At 38.1% G+C, this 18,241-nt stretch overlaps 1 protein-coding gene across 1 annotated transcript in view; it reads left to right on the top strand.

Annotated features, from left to right (window-relative positions):
• Nucleotides 1-18,241, top strand: part of ERC1 (ELKS/RAB6-interacting/CAST family member 1) — a 300,150-nt gene that overhangs the window by 243,186 nt on the left and 38,723 nt on the right. Inside the window, exon 16 of the mRNA XM_074168034.1 lies at nt 3,753-3,897. Coding sequence (XP_074024135.1) covers nt 3,753-3,897 — 145 coding nt within the window. The remainder of the gene's footprint in view (nt 1-3,752; nt 3,898-18,241) is intronic.

Genomic DNA, 18,241 nt, shown 5'->3' with positions numbered 1-18,241 from the left:
TTCCATGCTATTTGAGGCACCTCCAATTTCCATACCAGAGTAATGGCTATATAGATACTGTTACAGAGATATTCTTGGCTCTGGTCCTGAATCATCAGCAAGGATTGTGGGATTACTATTAAAAGAATAAGTGTTTCTTTAGAATCAAAACAGATTACTCTAAAGAAAGTGAAAATGACCAGAGCTCCAAGCCAGCCTGTCTTTCCCAGGATACCGATAGCTAGAAAAAAGCAGAGGTCATGGATCATGTTCTGTCACTTCACTCTATTGATATTTTTCATGTTTCAGGCAGACATCCAAAGTCGGACACTTTTCCATAAAGCAAAAGCAACAGAAACAAAGTGGCAATAATAATGCTCCCATTATCAGTCGTTCCCACACCTACAATCTTGACACTGCAACTGGAAATCTGATGTGCACCTTTTCCTTTCTTCTACTCTTTGTCTCCATTAAGTCATCAGGATATTTGTATTTCTTCATAGAATAAATGTATTTAGGGTATCTTTCGATTATCCTAAAGTGTCTAAAAAAATTGCATAACACTGTGGTGTCATGTCTTGGAAGATAAGGGATAATTTAAGGTGCTAGTTTTTCTAGATATGATCTAGGCAGGATCCAAGTGCTCTCTAAACTGGATCTGTCAGATTTTTGATATGCTGGTAGTCCGCTTAAAGCAAGCTTACTCTCTTAGCATGTACAAGAAACACCTGTAGAAATCCAGAGATAAATTCCACCCACGGAAAGTCTATTGTGTAAGTCCATTCTGCTGTCAGATGCTGAACAATTTTGTCTGGTGAAACACACCTTTTCCTCTTGAGCTACATGGTTCTTTCACATTATTGATACAAAATATATGGCTTCAGTTGAGATCCTGGTAACAGCAAACTTCTGTGTATAGGTAGCTTCAGCAAAGCTCTAGCAATCGTTGGAGTGACTGAGGGGATGAACAGAGATCGCATGTTAGCAGTGGATTTTTTATGCTCTAGTTTCTTCTGCTGTGCAATGACAGAAGTCTTAAGCTTTCACTGGCAAAATATTTCAGTCACTGACTGGGATCAGAAGGAAGCCAGGCCATACATCATCACTATTTTCTCACCTAAACCTGTAAAGTGTAAGAAAAAAGATGTTCTTCCATCCCCAGCTATCACTCGTCTGAAAGCAGTCATGGACATTCTCATCAGCGACTCAATTTTCACCCATTGCCTTAGCAAAACTTCACGCCTTTCAAGTGAGAGCAGTATATTTTTTTTCTACCTGCAAAAAATAACAAGAGCTTTTTAAATATAACTCTCAATGAGAAACAACCTCAGAACCTGGCAGTTTCTGCTCTGGGGCTGTGGAATCAGAGTGCCTTTCACATAACTCTGGGCAAAAGTGCTGGGCTGGCTCCTGCCAAGCTGGGTTAAAAGATCGCAGCCCTGAGCTGCTTCTCAGAGGCTACCATCTTCTCAGGTCCATCAGCAGGACTGCACAGTAGTTGCTTCCTGATCCCATTCTGTTAAAATAATGTGTTGAGGACTTTTTTTAAGAGGCAAGACAGTATTGCTCAGACTTTTTAGAACAAGGTCAAGGAGCAAATATATGTGCAGTTATTCTTACAGATTGGAGAAGAGATTACTAAGTGTCCAGGACAGTAAGTTCTTTGTCCAGCTGAGCTGCAGCCAATGCAAGCTATCTGACTACATCCTACATATTTAGATATGCGTCTCTCTTCACCCTTGATCTAAGCACTGATGTACCTGATGAAGTTATTTCATTCTCAGTCCTCAGAAACATTACAATATTAAACACATATTTTCATGCTCACCAAGGTCATAAAGTTTGTAAAGTTTTCAGCATTCTAACAGGTAAAAATTTCTGTACTCTGGTAGTATCACTCCTTTCCCTTTTCAAGCCGTCACTTTAAAAGTCCATTATATTAGATGCATATGTTCAAAACATCAATATTGAATAAAAGCATTGTCCATTTGTCCTGTTCTTGTCAAATTTTCTTGGTCACGTATTCTTTCACATGGAGCTTAATACATACTTTTTGGAGCAATAATTTTTGGTTTAGCCACAATTACAAATTCCTAACTAAGATTAAGTTAGTTATTTAGAATAAAGAAAGATATGGGAAGAAAAAGAGAAAGCTATTTTACTACAAATAAAGTCTGCTCAAGGAATGGTAACAGGTGAATTAGAAAAAGCAGGTTTAGTGTCACTGGTACCATCAACAGTTTGCCAGTGTGATCCTAAGTCACCAGATTGAGATAGGTCTTTATTTAAAAAGATCTTGACAACAAACAGAAACATATAGGTATAATAAAAAGCAATCTTAATATTTTACATTAAGCTTCTATAACTTTTGTTACATCTTTAGTAAAAGACTAAGCGTTAGGGCAATGTTATTAGCATAATAATTGCTATTGGCATGATGAACAGAATAGTTTTAACACATTTGCTTATTTTTAAAAAAATTATTCGCTGAAATTAGCAATATTAATATGCTTTTTTAATATAAACTAGAGTGGGTGAAAATTTTGATTATTTGAGAATTTGGAATTTTCACTACTTTAACTGCATTTGCAACTAAATTTTTAGATGAAAGGTAGATAGGAGATCTGTAGTATTCAGAGTTTGGTTTTCATCATCACTCCTGCATGATGCCAGCTGTCACAGTGCCACAAATGGTCAGGACCTCATTTTATTCCTTCTTTGCAAGGTAATGAGAGGTGGGACAAGCAATATTGCCCTACCAAGCAATAAGGCCAAAGTTTTCTTTTCTGTCCTGTTGCACATCCTGATTTGGCCACACCAGCTAAAGGTGAGAATTAAGGTCAAAGGAATGAAATAGTTGTTTTCCCTAACACAGAGCAATCCTTTGAGTTCACTTGAGAAATGCTGTTTTATGATTAGGGCTATTGCCTTTGTCTCCTCTCTTCTCAGTATCTGTAAAATGTTTCTGAACTCTATTTGTAAGAGGGGTTTTTGGCTATTGGGAAAGAGTATGGCAAGGTTGTGTTTCTGTATCTAGCTATTACACTGCTCGAGCCTCAAGATGCTTGCACCATTTTTGAGAGGCTACAAAAGGTTTGTGATGAGGGCAGGCCTACCTTTGTCTTGAATTCCTCAGGACATGCATCCAATAAGCTCATTATATTGGTTACTCATAAGAAAAGTCAAAGAATAGCTCAAGCATCCTTGAAGGCATCTATTTCAACATCTGTCATGTAGCACAAAAGTGACAAAAGTGTCTGTGTCATCATTTCCTTCTGGGAATACTCTGTATTGTTCAAGTTATTTCAATAAACTTGTCACATGCCACCTTCCTTCTAAAACAGCTGCATGAATAGGCAGTATAACCTAATATAATTTAACACAGAAGTCTTATGATTAGTCCAGTATTTGTGCATGTATTCTAAAAATCTGTTCTGGAAATGTTTAGAACATTATAAAGAATGAAAATGTCCAACCACAGTAATAATAAACGGTAGTTATTAAAAACTGCGAAGTTGAGTGCAGAATAATAACATGTTATTATATGTTTTGCTTATTCTATAAGCAATAATTTGGTATCAGAACAGTCATTTAGGGGGAGGCGGGTGGGTCTTGACTTCCTGCTCCACCGACAGATGTATAACAAAAACATATGTATTACTGCTCTTCGGAGTTGCAAGCTGCCACAGCATTTATGGTATGTTCAACTCTTTGTAGAGGCTTCCTCTAAGTTTTGCAGGGTAATAATGTATTTATATGTTGGTTTTTTTCAGACAAGAAGCCCTTCTTGCTGCCATTAGTGAAAAAGATGCCAATATTGCTCTGCTGGAACTCTCATCCTCTAAGAAGAAGACCCAAGATGAAGTGGCTGCACTGAAACGAGAGAAGGACCGTCTTGTGCAGCAGCTCAAGCAGCAGGTGAGTAGAGAATGTCTAGAAAAGAATCCGATTAATAATCTGGTGTGAGATTATTATCTTGATTTATGGAACTAATCATGTATAATCCTCTTGTATGTAGAGATAGAAAGTGTGTAAATAATGATACGAAACTAGCTGCTGGTCACGAAGCCTGTAAAACGTGGTGGCGAAAGAAGAAGTCTCCACACTGAGGGAAATTTCTTTGTGTTACTGCCTGAGTAGTAAATGTGTGATAGAATGAATAGGAAACTGTGAATAAAAAGGACACTGGTTATTATCTTCTACAGGCACAGATAAACACAGGTTAGGGGAAGTGTAGGGATACTTCTTTTGATGATCTGCATTTGCCTTGTCAGGGAAGAAGCATACATGGAAGAAAATTCTCCTTACTCTAAAGCTCAAATATGAATGTGTTCCACCACACAGTCTCTACTGTGATTTCTCATCTGCGACAGGATCAACGTATGAGTGCCAGCTACTAGAATGGAATTTGGGAGGTCTTGTGTTTGTGAGGAGATTGGTCCTTTCCTATTTCTGGCCTCTCCCATTTCTAAGATCTTTTTGTGTTGGCATAACAATCAGAAAAGCATGTTTCCATTCAAGCATTTAATATTGTGTTTCAGTATTGAATGCAATGTGAAAAATACTTTGCCAATCAAAAACAGAAGAAGCAAAAAGGCATCCCTCGTAATAAGAGATTTAGGATCTGAAAAATCTGCGTAGATTTTTCAGTTCAGCACTTCTGGTGGGTTTTTCTGCGTTATTCCCTTGCCGCATTGCCTGTAATAGAGCATATGTTGCTGCCAATCCAGTGTCAACTTCTTCAGTGCCACCGTTTCCATCTTCATAAATTTTTATGTACAACATTTCATCTGTCAACCAGATGATTTCTGTTCCTGTCAAAGACAGTAAGGCAAAACCAGGTCTGCTTTCTGATAAGGGATTTTCTGGTTCTTCCTTAGGAAACACAAGTAGGTTACTGGTCATGTATTTTTAAGATAACAATTATTTAAGGTTTAACTTAAGAACAGTAATTTGGATTGTTATGCCAGCTTCAAAATGAGCAAGAAGTACAGTTTGCAGTCTTCTCTTATTTACTTTTGAGCAACAGTTGTAATTAGTTTCACTTGTTAGCCAGATGACCTCCTAGTAGGAGAGGATTCACAAGTGGTCACAGCAATGTGAAGTACTTATTTTCTTCATGTAATTGTCTGTAGGTGTAGCAGCCTTAATATACATTCATACCCATTCCGAGAGAAACTGGAACTTTATTGTCAGTTCTCATTGTCCTAAATTTAAATTCTAGTGCTTTCATGCTCCTTGCACTTCCAGTTTCCTTCTGATTGTCCTTTGTGGGTAGATGCAGCAACCTTTAGTTTTTTGTGGTTTTTTTTTCTACTGAAAATTGGTGTATATTTAATTTATGTATTAAGGTTGATTATCTGTAATGACTTAGGTTTCCGTTAGGTGATTTTTTTAAACATTGTGGTTCATATCATTAGGTTTTAGTGCTGATAAGTCACACGGTATCATATGCTGTTTCTAAAAAGGCATGGCCATTTCCCTTAAGGATTCCCGTTCTAAGTGCTTTTTGGTATAGATGTGAGATACTTAATTTCCTAAATAAACTAAAATTGCAGAGGAGATTAATTTCATATTGTTCTTAATACGAAGTGAGACCAATTCTGAGCTGATTTTGGAGCAATAGTCCTTTTTCAAAAAATTCATTGGAATATCCAAATGCCTTTGAAGTTTCTGGTTCCTGCCATCAGCTATAAAGATGCTATAAAATTGTTTAAGATTTTTTAAGATTGTCATTTAAAAAAAAATAATGAAGAAAGCAGAAAGTAATCTCCTCAACACATCTGTGCTAGGAGTAGTATAAATACAAGACATATATAAGTAGTATAAATACAAATGTAAAATTAGAGATACTGGGGCTGCAAGGTATTCTCCAGCGCATCGCCAATCCCTGAGCCAGAATATATGTTTTTATATATATAATCTAAATTATATTTAAAGCTCATCTGCCATGTATTTATTTGACCTAACAGAGATTTGGTACATCCTCCCTAGAACCTATCCTACATCTTAAGAATGTATCATCTTTTATCCTTTTTTGAGTGTAGCCTTCAGTACTATTGAAAGAAAAGCTACTTACTAAGTTACTTATCATGGGATAGTAATACTGCCTTTGTAAGTTGCAGAGGATCTGACATTGCATTTATTTTTTCAGTACCAATAGTTTTAGTATGCACTTTTTCTGCATTGAGGTCCTCAATTCAAATCATACCAACTGTGACAGCTCCAGAAATAGGAGATGGCTCAGAAGAGAAGGCTATGAGGTTTTTTGGGATCTTCAGTACTGATATAATCAAAGGGAATCTCATTTTTCCACATGCTTTGCAAATAATCTGTGTACTTGACCATTGTGGTCCTCTTCAGTTATTGCAGGTCACCAGCTTCATATCTTCCAACAAAACTACTATGCTGCTTCATCAGTTTAAGCTTTCTCTACGTGGACCCTTTTCTATATATTGAGAACAAAGGTCCATCTGTGTTAGCAGTTCCACGGGACTATATAGCATTTCAGGAACTTCCTAAAAGTTTAGCTGTAATTCCTAAATTTACAGTAGAAATTGCAAATGAAAAATCTTTCAGACTTGCAGATGTATTGAACACAGCTGTTTAAGAAAGGCAAGTGATGCCAGTTAATCAAGATCTTCTGGAAGACTTTGAAAAGCAGTTCTGGAGCCTAAAAAGTTTATTCAGCCCTTGAGATTCAGAGCTGGGATCCTGACCTCTGTAATTCCTTCCTTCTGCCTTTAACATCATTTCAGAGCTGTTGAGCTCCCTGATAAGTATTTGGTATTTCAGTCCATCCCATTTCTAGGAAATGCTTAGACTTTGTGGTGGGAAAGCAGCTCTTTCAGTTGGCTGGCAGGCAGAGTTGAGTAAAAGACTCCCATTTCTCTGTACATAGGATGCAAATAGAAATGCTGAGCAATATCGGAAGGGGGTGGTTTGTGTGAAGAGTTACGCATGCTGTGGTAGGCACCCTAGACCTGATTTCTGAATCTCACCATGAACTGGAAAGAACTTCTGACAGAGACAATGCTTTAGAAAAGCAGTTTTCTGAGTGTGCTGCAATAGCAAGTGTGAATGGATCCAAGCGTGTACGATAAGATTCAGATTATGCCTTTTCTTTGCTTGTGCTGGTTACCATTGAGTTGCTACAATAGCTACCACTGTTAGCAGGCTGACCTACTGTTGATTGACCTGTCTTAGAGTACAGAAAGATACAACTTTCTCCCAAAACAAAAACTCATTCTACTGATAAGCCTCACTTTACTTCTTTTTTAAAAGTTCCAACTTCTTCAGCCCTGCAATTTTAGGTGATTTTTATTAATTTAAAAATATTGGTGAAGTCACATAGATTCATCAAGTAAAGATTGTACAGATTCTGGAGGATTCTGCAATTGTTTGTTGCTTTAACTCTCCTCCTTCTCCTCCCAACACTGTGTCACGTTCCTGGTTGCTCGCACTGGGAGGGTATTACTGTGAAAGGGAGGGAGAGAGTCCTGCCAAAGACATTTTGGTTCTTTAATTTCTTTAAGTACGTGTATTAAAGTTTGGATGAAGAGAAGCATTTTGGAAAGAGGATATGGCATCAATGTTGTTTTAATTTAGAGTTTCTAGGCTCCGAATTGCAGGAATGTGCCTCAATGTAGAGACCATTTCCTAACGAGGCATTCGGCATTGACCAGGCTTTCTAGTAAATGGAGCTGCCTGTTTCATATTGGTTGTCAGTTTGTATGAGGGATTTCCTCTATCATCGGAAAGGCAGGCCAATTGCAGGGCGAGGGTCACCAGCTAATGTGGTCCCAATTTACTTCCTCCCAGAGTACTTTGTCTCCGTGAGTAGCTCATGGAGGAGCAGTGGTTGGGAAGCTGCCTCACCAGAGGGGGCCAGGGCTGATGCAAGAGAGCAGAGCTGAAGGTTGTTTAACAAAGTCCAGATGGAGCGTGGCGAGTGCCAGTCAGCGTGCTCGGATTAAACGCCACACAGAAGCCCCTGCAACGTGTGTCATGCTGGAATTGAAGGAGACCCAAGGAGCTTTGGCCTGCTTTGTGGCAGCACATCCACCACTCATCTGTTAGGAAGTAGCCTGTTTGCCATTTATTCCTGTCCTTGTCAAGCGAAGTTGTAACCATCAGGATATATTTATTGTAGCAGGGCGAAGCACTACCCTGTAGCTTTGAGTTGTAACTGAAAGGCATATCTGAATGGGCTGAGGTTTTCCTGTCTGTGGGCTTTGAGTCCTAAACGTTTGGGGTTTTCTACTAGGAGCTGTTTGGAGCAAAGATTGTCATTTTCTGTGTTTGTACAGTGTCTAGCACAGTGGGGGCCCAACTTGACCGACATCTCTAGGCATTACTATGGCATAAATGTTAAGTAATAGTGATGAAATTTTTAGGAGGCTCTGAATTGTATCAGTGTCTGTTTTCTGAGAGCTTGGAGTATTGTTCAATTGTTTGTAAATCACTGCATTCACTTGTATTTTTATATAATGCTTCATAATTATTCCCAATTCTTTTATAGTATACTATAGCAGACGTTACTAGGAACTAGCTTGATTCAGTGTTATTAATGATGGGATCTCAAAGTTTTCATTTTAAGTGGTGTGACTCCGGGTTAGGTTAATACTGGGTATGCTTTTAATATCCTGCCTTTTCTTATATGAAAGTAATTTTCAGATTAGTTCCTCAGTCTTTTAAGAACATGTTGAGTTTTCATCCTGTATTTTAGCTTGCTTGCAGAACCACCCAGCTGAGCTTCCTCCACATATTTCAAAAATATATATTTTCTTCTATCACACAGATTGACAATGAAAAATATTGAGTAGTACTGGGCTCAGGACAGAGCTCTGTGTAACCTACTTGATTTATTCACCCATTTTGTTAGTGAACAGTTGATAACTACTATGGAGTATAATTCTCCAAACAGTTTTATACCCACATTTTTGTATTTTAATAATAAAAAATTAATCTCACTTCAAAGCAGAACTAATTATACATGTGACCTGTTCTTCAAGGCTATTAGAGAAGGAAACCTTCAGTTTTGGAAAGTTTTTTCTAAGGCTCATCTGTCTTTATAATGTCTTTGCATCTGTAATCTCCCTTACTGCAATTTAAGCTCATTACTACTTTTTCTATCTGTTATGGGCATTAAAAAAAAAAAAAAAAAAAAGACTATTTCTTTGCACTTTTTAGCAGCCCTTTTCATTTATGATGGTATCTCTTCTGTGGTTTTTTTCTAAACTGGGCAGTCCAGTTTTCGCATGTCTTTTCTGGATATCTGATCATCCCCATTGTTCTTTCTTAGATTTTATTTGATTTTTCTTTTTCTTTCTCCAAGTGTGGTATCTGAAACTGGACAAAGCTCAAAATGAGGCCTTTCCTTAGCTGAACTTGTTCATGAGCAGGTCATGTGAGACAGTGTCAGAAACCTTAATGGAGTCTTCCAAAACCTCACCAGTTCCCACAGGCTCCCAAAAATAACCATTAATACCTTTCATTATATTAGATAAACTCTTTCCTAGTATGGTATAGTCAGAGCTAGAAAATTTGAAGACATTTGATTTTTTAGTACCATCTCATTTGTTCTTTTCCTTTTCTGATCTTAAATTATATTCTCTGAGTATTCAAATAAACTTCGGTAGTCACTTAAGTACAGTTTTCAGTGAATACTGATACAGAAAAGGCATTAGCATTTTGAGCTTCTTGGCTTTATTTTTTGATGACTTTGACTTTTGACTGAGATCAACTTTTGTCTTCAACTTCCTCTTCATTCTAATGTACATCAGTAATGTCTACTTTTTCTCCCTTAATACTTTCATTTCATCTGGTCCCTCGCCTTTCCTATTTTTCCTATATACAGTCTTGCTGTTCTCTTATTCTCAACTAAGTGAAAAGAGCTCCTTTCTATTTTAGTGAAGGGAGATAAGAAACCTCATGCTATTGCAATTATGGGTTATAGAGTCAGCCTCCTTGCCAGAGTTATCTTTAATACATGTCGTTCCCAGCATCAGTTGAGGGGCTGTTATTTACCATTCCCATAAATTGAGAGGAATTATTTGGTGATGACTAGTAGTATTAATAGTTAGCACTTATGCAATATTTAATATATATTTCATCTATCCATGCAAGTCCCAAAGCTGTTTTTTCTGTGCTACTTTGTGCTTCTTCCCTGCAAAGATTTTGGCTGACTTTCCTTACGAGGCCAAAGTACTGCAAAGATTCATTTCTCAAGTAAATGTGGTTGATGGGATCATGAGGAAAAGGAAAGAATTTTAGATTCCAGAATAGCTTCTCCCCCCAAATATGCTAGTTTTCCACTGTTACTTGGTTCCCTGGAAACCCTGCACACTGACACCTGACACTCCTCTGCTGTGAACTTTTCCAAGTGAAGTTCCACTGGTTGGAGTCATTTCTCTTTGTAACAGGAGAACGTAAAACAGGTCAAAGGAGACTGACAGGCAAGCATTTTCCTCTGACTGCCATGAAGCTGTATCAGCATGACCACACTCCTGGCAGTTTTTATTACCACCCTGCCTGATGAAATAATACAGTTTCTGTGGGGCATGCAGTTAGTCTTTGCTTTGCCTTAGCTGCCCCAATTTGTAACCATGTCTGATGAGATTTACCCTATTAGCAAATTAATTTATTCTTTGGGTGACATGGGTACAATAACTGCAGGTAACTGCTAAATGTAGTGCTGTTTCTGTGACAGAACTACTTTTCTCGACTCTAAGAGCATCTGAGAGGTCCCAGCAGTGTGATGGTCCCCACTGAAGTTTAATGAGTGGAGGTACCTCTCAAACCACTGTCAGAAGGGGACTTACGAAGTCCAGAAAGATGTATTTTAGTTGTCTGAGTGCAGTGGTGTTGGCTTCTTTATGACTGAAAAAACAAAGTAAAAGTTAAATGTTGAAATGAGTGATGAGATTCAGGGCACTTGGGTCCATCTTTGTATATTGATGTCTTCACCACAGTACCCACATACTTGCACTAGCAAGAGTGGAAATGGATGCAAAAGTGGGGGAAGACAAGCTATGTAATAAGAAAAGTAAGAAAAGACAGACAAGTTTGGAGGGGACTTGCGTGTAAGATGTTCCTGCACATATTGGGCAGAACAAAAGGTACTCTGTGAATTCTGGTATTTTCTCAATGCCTGGTTAACCTATTTGAAACAGCAACAGACAGATAAATGTACTTTGCCAGGAAATTTTCAAGGAATAATGAAGCATTTTGAGAACTACTGTCACTTGTAGTGGACTTGGTACCTAAATAGTGCAGTTGCAGCCTCATTTACACACTGCGTGGTATGTAGAGTTAGTGTAAAGTTACCTTTTTTCAGGTTCTTCTACCGCTATGATCTGTAGGGTCAAATGTGGCTTTACAAAATTTGAATCTACTGGCTTTAATACACAAAGATGCCAAAATATGTCCTTTTTATAGTATATTTTTAGCTGTACTGACAGTGTACCTGGCATACGTGTGAGCAGGCAGAAGTGGGAGAAATCACTCTGTGCACTTCCTACTCAGGAAGCTATTGGACTAGAAACAGAAGAAACTTATGGCTGAAGTGAATATATATCCACTAATTGGTTCTCATCAAGCATTGCCAGCTGTCAAATTTAAGCATCATGGCTTTTGTTGAAGGCCTGTAATCCACCCAGATTATCAATCACAGCGCTGCTTGCTTTGCCAGGCTTTGCTCCTCAGTAATTGTTTCTGTCAAGGGAGGATCTCTGCCAGGAGCAGACCCCAGCACCCTGACAGCAGCCGAGCAAGCACAGAAGGAGAGGCTTTGTCATGCCCTTGAACACTGCTTCCCAAAGCACAGCTCAAGAAGCCCTCACAGATTAAAAGAAAGCACCTTTTCCCTGCCATGTGCTCCAGACCTTTTTCCCATCATTTTTAATCATTGGTTACCACAGTAACAGCACTCAGCACAGCGTCAGCAGTCTTTTCTGGGGCAGCATTTCATCTTCCTGTGGCATTGCACATATTCTTGTTCCTCTCTCCCTCTTCCTTTTACCTTTACCCGCTGCTTCTTCTGTTACTAAACAATAAGGTATGTTCAAGCGAGCTTCTTGCTGTTGCTGGCGTCACGGTGCCGGACAAGGGAACTGCCTGTTGGTCCCATTGTAAACAGCCACCTCTGCTTTCTGTTTGTGCTTTCACTTGTGTCTCAGATGGTAATTTCTGGAGCATTGCAATGGTGGCTTTGTAGGTTTGCTTGAAGGGGAAGGTTCTTTGCCTCACTGAGAGATTGAGCTTTAAAATTTATAAGGTTACTTTGGAACTCAGATGACAATACAGTACTTGCTACCCTTTCTTTCTAGACACTTATAACATTTTAAAAAATACTCTATGGACTAATATTTCCCAAGTTTGATCTCAGTTCTCAAAAACCTGTTTCAGTCAATTAGAAATATTCTTCCGTTTATTGATTATATTAAGGTTCTCCTATCCTAGTTTACAGCTTTTTAATGCACTAAAACTTTGCACAAATAAATGTGCATTAGTTGGATACCTGATGACAGCATCTACTGCCACGTTTACAGTATCTCTCATTCAAGGATTATGAACTCCATACCAAGTTATTTAAGCAATATTGTCCCTGACAAAATCAGGATTGCTGGACAAATCTAGGTTAACAGTTGAGACACCCTGTGTCCCATTTCTGTAACTGACAACCAACCTGCTGGTCTTTGATATCAGTTAAAATTGTTAAGCCTACACTGGGAGGACCAGGTTTGTTAGTGGTATTAAATAGTTAAGAACACCGGGGGAGCTTGATTTCTCCGGAAGACTGAACTAGGAAATATAATTTTGGGCCTAAAAAATAATAATTCCTTAGTCTGTGAATAATATTTCTGGACATTAGTCCAATGTATATATAGTCATTATTATTTGGGAGGGACTCTTTACCGGGGGGGGACTCTTTATCAGGGAATGTAGTCATAGCATGAGGGGTAATGGTTTTAAATTGAAAGAGAGGAGATTTAGATTAGATACTAGAAAGAAATTCTTTACTGTGAGGGTGGTGAAGCACTGGAACAGGTTGCCCAGAGAAATTGTGGATGCCCCATCCCTGGAAGTGTTCAAGACCAGGCTGGATGGGGCTTTGAGCAACCTGGTCTAGTGGGAGGTGTCCCTGCCCATGGCAGGGGTGTTGGAACTCAATGATCTTTAAGGTCCCTTCCAACTCTAACCATTCTATGATTCTATGATTTCACATCACAGTTGTACCATATGGTGGTTTTCTGTAGTTCCCGTGGCACAAACCACTGTTTTCCAATTAAATAAAGAGAATATATTAGAACAGGTCTTTTTAATACATATATCCAACAGAGCATTTATGTATTTATTTCTATGAGACTTCTATGCTCCAAATGTTATGTTGGGAACAGTTACTCTCCGTCAGTTTCTGACAGTGTTTGTGTTAGCTGATGAGTTTGTGAAATAGCTGCAAAAGCTCAGAAAGAGTGGTTTAGAAGAGCTCAAGATTGCCAATAGTTGTTCATTCAAGAAATAAAATTATGGGTACATCTTCTTTTGCTTAACAGTTTGTGGGGTAGTTGGGAAGAATCCATACATGACTACTCCCTGTTTGTTGTCCAGCGGCAGGATATGTCTCAAGGGTAAAATATTTGAGACTTCCGACAATTGGTTCTTGTGGCTGGCCTGGTTTGGCATCACTCTTTCGGTATTTGAATTGATGGTGTTTGAAGGCTGACCGGAAAATACAGTGAGTTTATGATTACATTTAAGTCTTGCCATTTAGACACATTGTTTAGAGAACTCTGAAGTTTTGGTGATAGAGAGGATTCCACTTAACCATGTAAATAATCTTGATGAGATAAATCTGTGAATATAGTTTTTTTGTGAAGAAACAGGATTTTTATACTGAAATTTCAGATAGGGAAAGAGTTTGAGTGACTTCTTTGAACTCAGTAAAAATACAGTGATTTTCCAAGATGAATGTGTAACCATCCATACTGATATGTCATTGATTGGATGCAGCTTTTTCTATACTTAATTATTCCTGTTCATTTAGGCTGTTTTACCTCGCACTGACAATTTTCTAGAAGACAAGAGAGTCCTTTTACCTCGTCTCCATGCAGAATGTGCTAACTTGGTACATTATGCTTATCTGTTCCTACATTTAGCATTATTCTCCAGGGAACACATAACACGCTGAACAGTTTCACACTAAAGCTATAAAGCAAGAATTTAGTTGTGGTTAATTCTTTTTGGATGAAAAGCCTAATGAACCTGTGACTTTAAACACTGTCTTATATAAAAAGCAATTCACATATTGATAGTCGGTAAAAAGATAGTGGCAGACAGCTGAAAAGCATTTTACCAGCTTTAGTATTGGTTTTAATTTATGTAAGGTCCGTAACTAGTAAGGTGATACATGATGCGAGGTGTGTTCCAAGAACATGCAAGGTGAAGGTGAAGTCAGAGATGTGAGGTGACTGATTCATTTCATAAACTAAATATGTCGAAGGTTTCAAGTAGACTACAGATTAACAGTTGCATGACTTAATATGTCAGTAATGTGTTCTTTACTTGAAGGAGGAATGGTGGAAAGAATTGTGCACCTAGAAATATGTAATGAAAATTAATGATCTATATGATAGAATAGATTGCATGTTTGGGATTTTACTGTGTTATCAAGGGAATAACATAATCAGTGCTTTTTTTGCTTGAGTAATAAAAAATACATGGTCTGCAACAAAGAGTTTTAATCCCCTCCATCTTAAAAAATGATAATGAAAAATTAAGTCTTAACTGTACAGAATGAACTCCAGTTTCAGTGAATAGCGAGCTGTTGATGAACAGTGTTCTCAGTTATTTTTGAGCTTATGCACCAAAAGACCTCTCAGTCTACAGATTTTTTTTTTTTCTCATCTACTGTATTAAGTTCCTTAGAATTCTGAAAATAATTTCCCTTTTTGAATCAATCTCATTGAGGCTAGTCCAGTGCACCATATCTCAGGCTAATGAATAGGTAATGCAGGGGAAAAAGAGAAGTTTCATGTTGTAGTTGGAAATCTAAGATATATGCTGTCAATTAGGACTAGTTTCTTGATAGTAACCCTTCGCTAACTTACATACCAAGTTGCGGAAATTGGTAGAATAGTATATCAAGTTTATCAAAAAGAGTCATAGATTTATGAAATTAAAGTTCTGTTAAATTCATGGTGTTGTGTTCTAAAGAATCCATCTTTAAAAAAATTACTATTTATGTTTTGTTGCTGAATAAGTTAATAAGTACATTCTGTTCTCAACACCCCTTTTCTAAGATGAGAAAATATTCACGATCAAAGAAAAGGTGTGTGCTTTTTCCCTAAAGGTAGTGGTTTTGCCACTTGACATTTGTGAATGTGTGTAGGGAGATGATGATTTTTCTGCTGGCTGCTAACTTGGGAAGCTGTGAGGATTCTGGTAATAGCTGCCAACTTTGAAAGATAAAGATGAGAAAGCTGATACTGATGGAGATCCCACTTCCAGTCCCTCCCTTGAATGCAGACGATGCTGTCAAATAGGAGGTAGTGATTTTGACAGATCATCTTTAGGGCTATTGTGCTCTGCTGTGTCTGAGCAGACCTGTATTGAACACGAAATAAAGGAATGGTTTCTGTCTCCTCTTCTTTGCCTTAAATGTGATTCCAGAGGTTAATCTTTTCAGTACCAAGACATGTTTTGAGGGATTAGTCCAAGATTGTGCATAAAAGCAAAGTAAGCCTCAAACACAGATATTGAAAGATTGCTATCTGATTTTACTTGCTGTAATCAAACATTTATCATATTGCTAAGATCAATGAGGCAGGCAAGCACCGTGTTTCAAACATGAGTAAATTTACCCTTGCAATAAGATGTTGCACAATTTTAGATTGTTTATAGTATACATGACTATTACTCTCTCCACTTCCATAAAGCCTTAGTCTCCAAATATATATTAAACTCTGATCACAGTACTGGTGGCTGGAGGAAGTAATGGTCTTTTATCTTGAATACAGCCCTGGTTAAGGGGCAGCCATTTTATTAGAGGCTTTGTTCTCTTTATTTGAGCACAATTTTAGTCACAGAACTTAGTCCTTTGTTCTCTTTCTTTCTGTTTACCACCAATTCCTGTCTTTCCTAGTGTGAATACAAATATTTCCTGTAGCTGAGTAAACAACAAATAAATTGAGCTCTCAACAGCTGACTCCAGTCAAGTTCTCCTTAGGATCTGAATAACCTAGGTATCTCATGTTTTTACAGTGGGATTTTTATTTACAGGGAAACTTAACTTTTTTAAACACTTAATTTCGCTGTTGTAGCACACTTAATCCTTTTAAAAGTTTAAGAAATTACTCTTCCCAGCTTTCTCACATTAACCTGAAACGTAACTGTAATTTCTGATACCAAACCAGTGTGCCCTCCCTCTCCAAAACACTAGTAGGTATAACCTTGGCTTCACCTCCTTTATTATAGCTAGCAACCCAAACTTCTGCCAACTGCTGACATAAATGGTGTTAAAAAAATAATAAAAGGAATATAGTGATCCTTAAGAACACACACATACATAAGTTATTTAAAACTTGGAAGACTGCATGGGTTTATTTGCTCTGTGGAAGTAATAAGTACAGTACCTTCTCATTCTAGGGTTTTGGGTTTTTTTTAAGGGGAAATGCATTTAGTTATACATACGGATCTTCATTTTATGTGCCTTTCCAGTCTCTTCCCTATCTCACAAAGAGACAGACAAGATATCAATGTCTTTTCCTGGACTGGAAAAAGAAGGATCCACTAACTGGGTGATGTAGGGAAGCACAGACTAAAACTAGTTCTTTATTGTCCATCTCTATCCTTTTCATCACTATAAGATGATGAAAAGATTTCTTAATGTCTCTTCCTCCTCTCTTCTCCCCTTTCCAATTACCAAAACGAGGTAGTCCTCCACTGTTAACCAGCAATGTTTTTTATGATACAAAGAGGCCTTAAAAAATAAGAAGGCTTCTTTGTTTCCTCCTAGGTCTTCGAGTTGCAAATCAATCAGTTGAGGTTGCCCCTGTCCTTCTATTCATTCATCTCTGCTTCTTCCTCTGCTTTGTCAGGGCTCTTTAACGTGTGGCATCACCTATCTAGGTTTAACGACTTTGCAGTAAAAGGATTGTAATGGCATAATATAATGTAAATCACAGAAAGACAACAGATTAGGAATAGAGCAGGCAACGACGGGAATACTGTCTGAAATGCAGACACCTTAGAGAAATTCAAACTGGCACATCTCTGCATATTGTGTGCCGTGAATTTTGTGCAAAGGAAGACAGCTTATTTCCTTGGTAAGAATAATTTTGGCACAAATACAGTAGAAAACCTGAATGTTTCTTCAGTCTTTCCAGGTAGTACTATTACCTAAGCTCTGATGCAGACTAAATATGAAAAATCAACCTCTGCAGGAAGAAAAAGATAAAAATAAAGTATTGGTTTATTGTGATTCCCCTTGCTTGTGTACTGCGTGCAGGAGCAGGGCAGATGGACAGGAATCATCTGTCCAACTCTGTACTGCACATGTGCTGCTGTTGCTCGGGCAGGAATCCTGCCTCTGTGGACCAAACACAGGGACAGTGTAGATGGACAGGAATCCTGTGTCTGCAGACCACACGCACAGATGGTGTGGACAGACAGGAATGTAATGTCTGCGTGTTTGTATGGATCTTATGAGGCAGGGCTCTTCTACGCGGATGTCAACCCTAATAATTGGCCATACAGAGAAAATTCTTAGCTTTAATTTAGTTTGGGGTAGCAAAGCTCTGTTGGTTGTCAAAGGAAATGCCCTTTCAACTCTTCCCTCCAGCAGTTACCGTGGAGGATTTTGCCTAGATTCAAAGATGAAAGTGAGGCAGAAAAAGAATAATATTGGTTTTCATTTTCTTTTATATGCAACAGCTTTTAAAATTAATTTCAGAACAAGCATAAATAGTCTTGAGGTTTTGGTGTGGTTTTTTTAAAAAGTTGCTATCAACACTGTTTATATCATGTAGACACAGACACATTCGTGTATACACCCAGAGCTGGGTTCTGGGCAGTTACAGACCGTCTGTGTTGAGATGATACTGAGCAGCTCACATCGCTTTAGCATCTAGGAATTTGTATCTGTATATAACCTCTTTTTTTGCCAAGAACAGCATGTATAGAGGGGGGTTGCTATTAACAGCTCTTTGAAGCTGCAGGCAAATGCAATTGAAGTGGTGAGTCATATAACAATAAAACATAT

The sequence above is a fragment of the Numenius arquata genome, chromosome 2 (assembly GCF_964106895.1).
Source record: "Numenius arquata chromosome 2, bNumArq3.hap1.1, whole genome shotgun sequence".
In the NCBI taxonomy this organism is placed as follows: Eukaryota; Metazoa; Chordata; class Aves; order Charadriiformes; family Scolopacidae; genus Numenius; species Numenius arquata.
Note: the sequence above shows the minus strand (reverse complement) of the source record. Positions and strands in the feature narration are given on the sequence as shown.